Raw genomic sequence first — 11,023 nt, forward strand, 5'->3', positions numbered from 1 at the left:
TCCAGCCGCCGCCTGGCACGCCAGCACCGCGCGCTCACCGGGGAGGTGGAGGCGCATCGCGGGCCGGTGGGCGGCCTGAGGCGTCAGCTGGCGTCACTGGGGGGCGTCACCGGCGCCGGGCCGCTGGTGGTGGCACTGCAGGTGCGCGTGGTGGAGGCCGAGCAGCTCTTCGCAGAGGTGACTGAGGTGGCTGCGCTGCGGCGCCAGTGGCTGCGGGATGCCCTCGCTGTCTACCGCATGTTCGGCGAGGTGCACGCGTGCGAGCTGTGGGTCGGAGAGAAGGAGCAATGGCTGCTCTCCATGAGCGTGCCCGCTTCACTCGACGACGTCGAGGTGGTGCAGCACAGGTGAGGGAGCACTCGGGGGGCTCCGGGTCCCTTTCCTCACACACAGTCTCTCCTTCGTTGGTTCAACAGTTCCTCTATTTGCTCAGCTGGAACCAGGGTTTCCAGTACAATGGGAATGAAATTAGTCCCAACTTCACAGGATTGTGGTGAGCAAAAACGAGCGAATACGTGTAGAACACTTGGCAAACGCCAGCGGACAGGGAGCATTCCAGGGGCTTTTGCTGTTATTACTATAAAGTTTATATTCACCTGGCACGAAATTAACTGCAGCTCCTCCAGGGACACATGAGCCTGGCCCCTCCCCTGGGCCTCTCCTTGCCCCTGTACAGCACTCGCCTCCCTCGCTAATAAAATAACCCTGGCTATTTTCACTTCCTCTTCCCACGCCCTGTGCTACCTTCCTCCACAGCACTTACCCCTCTGTGGCACATTAGATACTGAATTGCCTATTGGCCAATTTAGGAATAAGTTGTTAAGTTAGTGGATGAACCCTCTGCACCTCTCTCTCTTTCTGAGCACCTCGTTCGTTCATTCATTCACTCTGCAGCTACTTACTGAGGTCCTGCTCTGTTTTAGGTCTTGTGCTGGGCATTGCTGGGAACCCACAGGCCTGGTCCCTGACTTTACTGGGCCCAGTGACCCAAGCCGCAGCCTTGGGCATTGCTTTAAACAAGGGTGGACCTGCCCAGCTTTAAAACGTTCTCCCTGGCTGTCATGTAGAGGGTGGTTGGAAGGGGTGAGAGTGATGGCTAGAAGCCCAAAGAGGCAGCTGGTTTGGTGACCCAGGTAAAAGGGGATAGGACTGGACCAGAGCAGGAGGCCATAGGGATGGACAGGCTTGGGGGGCGGGAGGCGTTGTCCAAAACAGGGCCCAGGGATCTGGCCTGGGGGATAGTGGGACTGTTCCTGAGATGGGGATTCGGAAGAAGAACAAATCTGGGGGGAGATGCTGAAGTCAGTTTGAGCCACACCGGGTGTGAGCAGCCCCAAGGAGGTGTACAGCAGGCTTTGAGGTTAGAGATGGTTCAAAAGGAATGAGGTTGGGGCAGGGGACTGAGATGTGGGGGTGGAAAGGTCAGGGATGATGATCGAGGCTGTGGGGATGGGTGAGATGGCCCAAGCAGGATATGAGCGGAAGCTCAGAGGGCCCAGGACAGAGCCCTGAGGAATAGCAGGCAGAAGGAGGAGGAGCTAGCAAGGAGAAGGTGAGGTTGGAGAGTTCGGAAGAGATCCAGGAGAAGGCAGTTTCATAAAAGCCCAGAAGTGGGCAGGTGCCCAGGGTCCAGGCCTCTCTGAGCACATTTATCCTCCTTCTGCAGATTTGAGAGTCTGGACCAGGAGATGAACAGTCTGATGGGCCGTGTCCTGGATGTGAACCACACAGTCCAGGAGCTGGTGGAAGGAGGCCACCCCAGTTCAGATGAGGTGCGCTCCTGCCAGGACCACCTCAACAGCAGGTAGGTGAGGCCTGGGGCTGGAAGTCTATCTAGGTATCTTTCCATCATTCCTTTCCTTATTCACTCAACCGTGGAGATCAAGAACGTGCAATTTCAAACCCTTGTAATAATCATAGCCCCCCAGTAAATCAGCAAAATCTTGAAAAAAAAAAATGGTAATACCTAATGCTAGTGGTGATGTGGTAAAATGAGGATACAATACGTTTCAGTGGGTTATTAATGTATTTGTTCAGAAAAGGTTTATTAAATATCTATTATCTAACCAGGAAGTTTTCTAAGCACTTTATATACCTTGTTTTATCTCCCAATATCCCAATTTCCATAGTAAAGATTCCAGAATTCAAGATGCTTTAAAAATAGTAACAAATTAATACCTTTCCTCCTAGAACACTACCAGCAGTGTGTTCTCCCAGTGTGGGTAGGGTTCATAGATGAAGACACAGATCCAGAGAGATGAACTCTTTAACATGATTTCTCAATCTAGTAAGTAGGAATCAAACCCAATTCTGTCTGAATCCAGAGCCGGGGCTCTTGATCCGCATGTATCAGTCTTCCCAGCAACCCTGTGCGGTATAAATTATCCCATGTTAGCGAGGAGGAAACTGGGGCTCAGAGAGGTGGAGATACTAGCCCAAGGTCCCACAGCAAGTTAGAGAGTCGAGTCTGGATTTAAAGTTGAATTTTTCTGACTCCAAAGACTGTGCTCTTGACTGCTGCATTGTAAGATCCCGATATCCAGTGATTTTTAAGCCGTCGTAGACTTGGCAATCCTAAAGCATTAGGGCCTAAAAAGATATCAACAACAAGAATGATTTACTGTCTTTATTTAGATTATATACCAAGTGCTTTAGCCACATGATCTCATTAAACGCTCAATGATGTGGACATTATTATTCCCATTTTCCATATGAGGAAACTGAGAATCAGAGAAGGAAATGATTCGCCCAAGGTCACATGGTGAATCTGGCCAGAGCAGAACTTGAACTTGGGTCCTTTGTTTTCAGAGTCCTAATCTCTGCCCTTATGAGATGTCCATTCTAGTGGGGGCAGAGAGAAAGTTAACAAATAAAGTAATAAATGGGGAAGATATTTAGAGAATTGTAAGGATTTATTCAGGAATTAGAGGACAGTGACCTGGCAGTTAGCACAGCTGAGGCAAAGTCCCTGACGCAGAGAAGGGCTTGATATGTTCTAAAGATCATCCCCACTCAATAACGGTTGTACACAGGTACTGTTTGAAGCACTTCAGAAATCAGAACTCCTTTGACTCTCACAATACCCCTATGAGGCAAGGTACCATGCTATGATTGTGTCCATTTTACTGATGGAGAAGCTGAGGCACAGAGCGAGTTACTAGCCAAAGGGCGCACATCTCAGATTTGACTCTGGGCCATCCTGCTAGGATTGTGTGCTTGTAACCTGGGCCACACACACAACCTATGAAGGGGAACTGAGGCTTAGAGTAGTATCATCACCTACCGAGGACACAGAGCACTATATAATTTTTCCACTAATTTATTTTGGAACAAAACAGGTTTGCCTTCACACCACTCTGTCCTCAGCAGTCGGCTCATAGTAGCCGATCAACTACTATTCGTCGGACCCAGCACATTACGTGATGTAAACCAGCACTTCTCACTTTCTTCGGTCTTGAACCCCTTTACACCCTTCAAAACTATTAAGGATCCCAAAGAGCTTGTTTTATTAATATTAGACATTAATAGTGAGTAAGTTAAAAATATTAAGTCGTTTAAAAATAACAATAGTGAACCAATTATGTTAACATTTTTTAAGTGAAAATAGTTTTTTAAAAGATGTAGCGAGAAGAGTGGCATCATTTGGCTGTTTTACAAATCTCTTTAACGTCCGGCTTGAGGGAAGAAGGCAGCCGTGTTCTCAGGGCAGCTTCTGCATTCGGTCGTCGTCATGTAACCCTGGAAAAGTCCACTGTACACTTTGGAGACAATGAGCGTGGAAAGATCGCGTTTTAGCGTTATTACGAAGCGTTATTTGACCTCGCTCAGATTTCATTTTGAGAACCGCTGCTCTAAGCAGTGTGCGTAGGGTTCCATTTTTATGCAGGCAGAAACTGGGCGCAGTGAGAAAAAGTGACTTTCCAAGGCCACACAGTAGCCGGGTTCTACCCTGGGTCGGTCGGTGGGCCCTCCACGCCTAAGAGGAGGCCCTGTCTTCCACGAGCCACTCTCCTTCCCCTGGGCAGGTGGAACCGCATCGTGGAGCTGGTGGAACAGCGCAAAGAGGAGGTGAGCGCGGTGCTGTTGGTGGAGAATCACGTGCTGGAGGTGGCCGAGGTGCGCGCCCAGGTGCGTGAGAAGCGGAGGGCCGTGGAGAGCGCGCCCCGCGCGGGCGGCGCCCTGCAGTGGCGCCTTAGCGGCCTGGAGGCGGCTCTACAAGCGCTGGAGCCGCGCCAGGCGGCCCTCCTGGAGGAGGCAGAGCTGCTGGCAGCACGCTTCCCCACGCAGGCGGCGCGGCTGCACCAGGGTGCCGAGGAACTCGGCGCCGAATGGGGCGCGCTGGCCAGCGCGGCTCAAGCCTGCGGTGAGGCTGTGGCGGCGGCCGGGCGCCTGCAGCGCTTCCTGCACGATCTGGACGCTTTCCTGGACTGGCTGGTGCGCGCCCAGGAGGCAGCGGGCGGCGACGAAGGACCCCTGCCCGGCAGCCTGGAAGAGGCTGATGCGCTGCTGGCGCGCCACGCTGCGCTCAAAGAGGAAGTGGACCAACGCGAGGAGGACTATGCGCGCATTGTGGCGGCCAGCGAGGCGCTGCTGGCGGCGGAAGGCCCGGAGCTGGGCCCCGGCCTGGCACTCGACGAGTGGCTGCCGCACCTCGAGCTTGGCTGGCACAAGCTGCTCGGCATGTGGGAGGCGCGCAGGGAGGCGCTGGTCCAGGCGCACGTCTACCAGCTTTTCCTGCGAGACTTACACCAGGCGCGGGCCGTGCTACACAACCAGGTGCCAGCTCGGGGGTTCACGAGGGTGGGGTCCCAGGCCTTGGAGGACTGCTGGGACAGGAAAATGGAAGAGTGTTCTTGAGAGTCCGAGGCTTATCGCAAGTGGATGGGAGTGGGGAGGGTAGCAGGTATGGATAGCTGAGTTTGTGCATCATCCAGTGTGAACACGTGTGGGAGTGTGTGTAACAGAATTTGAGAATTACGATGGATGGGTTGGTGTCTTAGCCGAGGTGACTATCTAGAGTGAGTAATGCACTTGGCTGTTCGTTAGAGTGGCTTCCTGGGTTTGTGGATTATGTGGAAGGAAATGAGTTTGAGATTGACTGGTGATGGTTAATGCGTTCAAAGATCTTGAGGTGAATAATCTTTATCCTAATGTAGGATAAAGATTATGGAGTAGGTATTTTAGGCTGAGAGATTATTGGGATCAATAAGCGATTGTGGATTATGAGGTTATGGGTGCCTAAATTAGCAGATGATCTTATTGGGGCTGGCAATTTGCAGATTCTCCTGAGAGGGTAACTGTGTCTGTGGTTTGAAGTAACTGTGTCTGGTGGTTCTCTGGGAACAGATGAACCAGTTTAGAGATCATTCTGGCATGGGAACCAAGTTTGGGATTTGCAAGATAGAATACAGTTTTGAGATTGTCCAAGAGTAGTACCAATTTTGCGGGATCATTTGAGAAAGAGGGACCACAGTTGCTAGTTATCTAGAGCAGGGGTCCCCAACACCTCCGGGGCCACGGACCAGTATTGGTATTGGTATGTGGCCTGTTAGGAACTCAGCTGCACAGCAGGAGATGAGCAGCAGGTGAGCAGAGTGAAGCTTCATATGTACTTGCAGCTGCTCCCCAGCGCCAGCATCACGGCCTCAGCTCCACCTCAGATCATCAGGCATTAGATTCTCATAGGAGCACCAGTCCCTGATGACAAAAATGTTGGGGACCGCTGATCTAGAGAAAGCTGATCCAGTCTGAGGATTATCTGGAGAGACAGAGAGGGAGCCCTTGGAATCATGCGGTTACTAAATATTTGAGCCTAGGTGGCCATGAGAGACCCTTTCTGACCCATGCATTTTACCAGTTAGAAAACTAACCCCAGAGAGGGAAAGAACTTCCCTGAGGACACACAGCACCCAGTTCAGTCTTTATCAATTGACCGAATATTCACTGAGTGCCTTCTCTGTGCCAGACACTTTTCTGGGTTGAGTGAATGTAAAATCTCACCCTCGTAGGGATGGCATTCTGGTGCGTATGTATGCGGGAGAGGTGATAAACAAGTAAATGCATATATGATATATCAGGTACAAGCTATGAAAAATAATAAAGAGAGGTAAAGGATATGGCCGGAGTAGAGGGGGATGTTTTTTGGCAGGGTGATCAGAGACCTGAAGAAAATGAAGGAATCAGCCTTGGGTTATCTGGAGAGGCAGACTGCCAGGCAGAGGGACCAGAATGAGCAAAAGCCCCAGGGTGGGACCATGGCTGGCATGTCCGATGCTAGAAGCAAGGGGGCGGACAGTGGTGGCGAGCCAGGCTGGCTGCCTCTCCCAGGTATTCGAAGGGAGCTGGGCTGACCTGTGGGCCACCCCTCTCCCCTCCCCAGGAGACAACACTGTTGAGCCTGGAGCTCCCAGGCACAGTGGAGTCAGTGGAGGAGGCATTGAAACAGCACCGGGATTTTCTCACCATGATGGAGCTGAACCAGCAAAAGATGCAGGTGGCCGTGCAGGCTGCAGAGGGCCTGCTGAGGCAGGGGAACATCTACGGGGAGCAGGCCCGGGAGGCCGTGACCCGGCTGCTGGAGAAGTAAGTCCCCCGCTCCCCAGGGGCGAGGGGTAGAGTGGTGAGGAGGCCAAGGTTCTGCTCTTTTCCATCGCAGTTCGTGCTTCTCTGCCCCTCTCTGATTTCTATTTAATTCCATATTGTTTTAGATTTTACCTAAATTGATATTTTGTGAATATCATTATTTTGCGGTTGGCAACCCAAAAGATACAGAAAATACGACGAAAAGTTTCCAGAGCCTGCCCTCGGCCTGGACTAGCTGGACTGGTTAAAGTGTTACCACATTTTCCTGGATGTTCTCCATATGCCTGCTGGTCTGGCCTCTGGAACCTCGGGAGGTCCCCAGATACTGCAGCGAAAGGCTAGACATAGCTTCTGTCGCAGCTTTTCAGATGGGATGTTGTCCCCTCCCATGTTAGTTCTTGAATATTGGGAATGGACACCTCTGCTGGTCCCCAACCCAGGTTCTCTAGGAAGCATGCAGAATGTGTGTGTGTGTGTCACCATCTGTCACGGCTGCCCTGTCCTTTGCCCATTCTTACGCTAATCAGGCAGATGTATATTGAATGTCTACTGTGTGTCAGACACTATTCTAGGTCCTGAACGAAACGGCGCCCTCTTAAAAAAAAATTCCAGCCCCTGAGAAGAGTCCTTTCAGACCCACTTCTTTGTCACTCTCACTGTTTACGCCACTTCTGGTGACCCCATCTTTCCCCTCTTTGGCCTGATCTAGGCTGGATAAGAGCCCAGCACCCCTCTTTGTGTCTTCCCGTCTTCTGATAGAAAGCCCACCTGGTCCTGAGACCCTGGCCCAGCTTTCATCCAGGGCTCAGAAGATTCCCCCCCTCCCCCCCCAGATTCATCTGGGAAAAGGCTGGAGTTTTCTAAAGGAAACATTTATGGAGATTCTGGTCCTGGGGCTGTAAACACGTGGTCTAGAGCCCCAGCTCCAGCCCTGTGCCCTTCCTCCCGTTGCCCCGCATCTCCTGAGTGCGTGCTGTGTGCCAGGCTCTGCAGACGAGGGGCAGCTTGGAGGACTGTCCATTCTCGGAGTCATCCCTTCATTCCTTTCCAGTCATTAGTTGCTCCTTTCATTCTATTGCTTATTCATTTAGTCTTCAGCCAATTAAACAGGCAGAATCCTTACTCTGTCGTAGGCCCTGTGTGAGGCACAGTGGTGACCAGGACAGAATATGATCCCTGTCTTCACTGAGCTCACATGCTATCTGACAGGGATGGCCCAGAGTAGCCAGGGCCAGGATAGGGAGACTGCTGTGGGAGCCCAGAGGGGTCATCTATACCAGGCTTGTGCTGGGTGAGGCTGAGAACACAGAAGGAAATGAGACAGACCCAGTTCTTGCCCACCCCGCAAGATCTCAGTTATTTACTGGTCTAGGGACACATTTCCCACCTGGTGGAAGCAATAAAACATCCACTCGGGGGTGAGGGCTGCTTTCCAAACCCACAAGCGGGGCAGAACCATGCAGAATCTGGGGCTGGGGCCCTGGGGTTAGACAGGGCCAGGTTCTAGTCCCAGCTCTACCCCTCAACGTGTGAGATTCTGGGTAAGTCACTTAGTCTCTCTATGGGCCTTGCCTCACCTGGAACCTGGCACAGCCTATGTGCTAGGTGCTGTTCTTACCTGCATTTTGCACGTTGCCCAAGGTAACAGCTAGGAGGTGGCCCAGCTGGGATTGGAACCCTGCTGTTCACCCTCCTGGAGATTTTCCTCATCCCTAGTTGGCTGGCGAAGGCCTGGAGGGACTGATTTCAGTTCAATTTCAGAGGCATTTCCTATTTCCTGGCTTTGGAGACAAATCCAGGCAGGAGGGAGTCAGTCCTTTGCTTGTTTGTCTCTGGCCCTTCCTGCTCCTCCTTCCAGCTGTGCCCTGGTTCTGTGACTCCTCTCACACGCCATCTCTTGCCTTTCATCTGTCTGCGTATCTCTGTGTCTCCTCCTCTTCCTCTCTCCTTGTTTTTCTGTCTCCATCTGTTCTCTCTCTCTTCTTCTGCCTCTTTCTCAGATACTTTACCTTCGTTTCTGTTATCTTTCGCTCTGCCTCTATGTCTCTCTTGCATTCATTTATTCATTCATTCATTCAACAAATATATAGTGAGCACCTACTGCGTACTGTGTGCTAGGCTCTTTTTCTAGGCATTGGGGATACATCTGTAAATAAAATGGACAAAAATGCCTCATGGAATGATATTCTAGTGGGGGAGACAGATAAGATAAATAAATAACATAAACAGTGTGTCAGATAGTATTGAGTGTGAAGAATTAAATTAAAGGAGAGAAGAGCTAGAAAGTGTTGAGGAGTGGTCAGGAGGGGCCTCACTGAGAAGATGACATTTGAGTGGTTGTCTGTGGGAAGAGCGGTGAGGTCTTGAACCACAAGAACACCTGGGAGAAGAGCGTTTCAGGCAGAGGGAACAGCCAGTGCCAGGCCATGGGATGGAAGTGGCTGGTTGAAGGCACAGTGAAGTAGGATGCCCCCAGCCCCTTCCACCAGGCCTCTTGGGTACTTTGCCCTGCTCTGTGGGCAGCAGGCCAGGCCGCCTGGGGCCTGGGTCCAGCCTGGCCAGTTCACTCAGGCTAAGGGCCTTCCCTCCCTGTGGCTCCAGCCGTTGCTCTTCGCACATCCTACTCTCTTCCCTGTCTCCAACTCTGTTGCACCCTTCCGGCTGTGTCTTTTGCTGGTGGCATCTTGCCTGCCCCTCTCTGGGCTGTCCTTGCCCTCTCTGTCACTTCCCTTCTTCCCCTCCTTCTGCCTCTTTCTCTCTTTCTTTTTCTCTCTCTCCCTCTCCCCGCCCCCCCGTCCCCCCCTCAGTATCTATATCTCTTTCCAAATGTCTCTGTTTCTGTCTCCGCCCCTTTTCACCTCTGTCCCTGGCTCTGCCCCACTGATGTTTCTTTGCCACTCCCCTCATCCCCACCTCGCCCTCCTCCGCCTCGCTCATACGTATGCCCCAGGTTTTTAGCCCTGCCAAGCCCGACGCCCTCATAGCCCTATGGCCAGCGCCCCTACTCAGGCTCCCCCAGCCCAAATCTCCCCACCCTCAGGAGCCAAGAAAACCAACTACGAGCCCAGCAGTGGATGCAGAAGCTACACGACCAACTTGGGCTGCAGCACTTCTTCCGAGAATGCCACGAGGTAGGAACTCCAGCTTTGCTGGGCACAGTGACTTCTTTCCTAGAGAGGGAAGTGCTCCAGGGCAGAGGGGCGGTGGGGGCAGGGATGTCCCGTCTAAGTGGGTCGCGGAGCGATTTTCACTCCGCGCCGCCAGGAGGCGCGCGGACCCCGGCCATAGTGCGCATGCTCCGCAAGTCCCTTCCCCGCCTACGCGAGCTCCGGGGAAGAAAGGAGGGGCCCCGGGCGCCCCTGGCAACGGCGCGCGTCCGCGCCTACAAGTCCCGCGGGGACGCGCGCTGGTCTCACCTTTCTGCTGAAGAGCCCTGCTGGCGAGAAGGGCGGGAGACGGGAGAGGGACCGGAAGAGGGGAGGGCGCATGAGTGGGCCAGCGGCCCAGAGCGCAACTTCGGTCATAAATAATCCAGAAACAAGACTTCGCCTCTTTAAAAGTGTTCAAGAATCAAGCTCTACCCTTTTTGAGATGATCTATACACCTGTAAGGATCGCCCCAAATAAGATCCCTTCCATTAGAGACGGTTCAGGAGACAGGCCGCCTCCCACGCCCCTGCATTCCACAGAAACTGTTCTGCATTCTGACCACATTAGAGACGGCATTATAGATGTCCCAGTAAACATTTTCCTATCCCCCACACAGTGATGACCCGGCCTCATCCATCTACTTAACTCAGAATCATTGCTGCCCCCATCCAGTATTTAAATTTTCCCCAAGCAAAGATGGTTGAGGAACCAGGCCCTGGTCTCCCCATTAAAGATGGTTTGAGTCTCTCCATGGTAAACCCCCATGGGGTACTGTTCTCTCACATATGAAATGGACAAAGGCCACCACACTACCCACCACCACATAACTGAAGCCAATTAGAGATGGATTTGGGGCTCAAGAAGCTCACTAGAGATGGATCCAGGGACACCCTGTCCCTCTCCTTCCCAGTGGAGATTATTCTGGACTTAAGTTTTATAGGAGGTTTTCCAGCACACGCCCCCTGCCCATATCCCCCCTACCCCTGTATAGCTGAGATATCCAGGAGTCTGAGCCCCTTCCCATTAGAGATGGTTCAGGAGTCCATCCCACCCTCACCCCATACTTCCCACTTTCACATAGCGGAGGTAGCCAGGCCCCAGGCTCCCCCTCCTGCCTTTCAATTTGGCCCAGGAGCCCTTTCCCCCTCTTGAGAGATTGTTCTGGACCAAGTAGCAATCATCTGAGATGGCGCAGAACCCGCACCTCCACGCTTTAGGGAAGGTGGTAATTCTTCCTTCACCCCCAGCTGGGGCCCGGCAAGGAGGCTGGCATGGAGACAGGCAGGGGGCGC

At 52.6% G+C, this 11,023-nt stretch overlaps 1 protein-coding gene across 1 annotated transcript in view; it reads left to right on the forward strand.

The window, feature by feature from the left end:
- SPTBN4 (spectrin beta, non-erythrocytic 4) overlaps positions 1 to 11,023 on the forward strand; it is a 68,180-nt gene that overhangs the window by 23,593 nt on the left and 33,564 nt on the right. Inside the window, exons 14-18 of the mRNA XM_025050866.1 lie at positions 6 to 347; positions 1,667 to 1,804; positions 4,026 to 4,776; positions 6,380 to 6,582; positions 9,623 to 9,713. Coding sequence (XP_024906634.1) covers positions 6 to 347; positions 1,667 to 1,804; positions 4,026 to 4,776; positions 6,380 to 6,582; positions 9,623 to 9,713 — 1,525 coding nt within the window. The remainder of the gene's footprint in view (positions 1 to 5; positions 348 to 1,666; positions 1,805 to 4,025; positions 4,777 to 6,379; positions 6,583 to 9,622; positions 9,714 to 11,023) is intronic.

Source organism: Pteropus alecto, unplaced genomic scaffold (assembly GCF_000325575.1).
Source record: "Pteropus alecto unplaced genomic scaffold, ASM32557v1 scaffold271, whole genome shotgun sequence".
NCBI classification, from domain to species: Eukaryota; Metazoa; Chordata; class Mammalia; order Chiroptera; family Pteropodidae; genus Pteropus; species Pteropus alecto.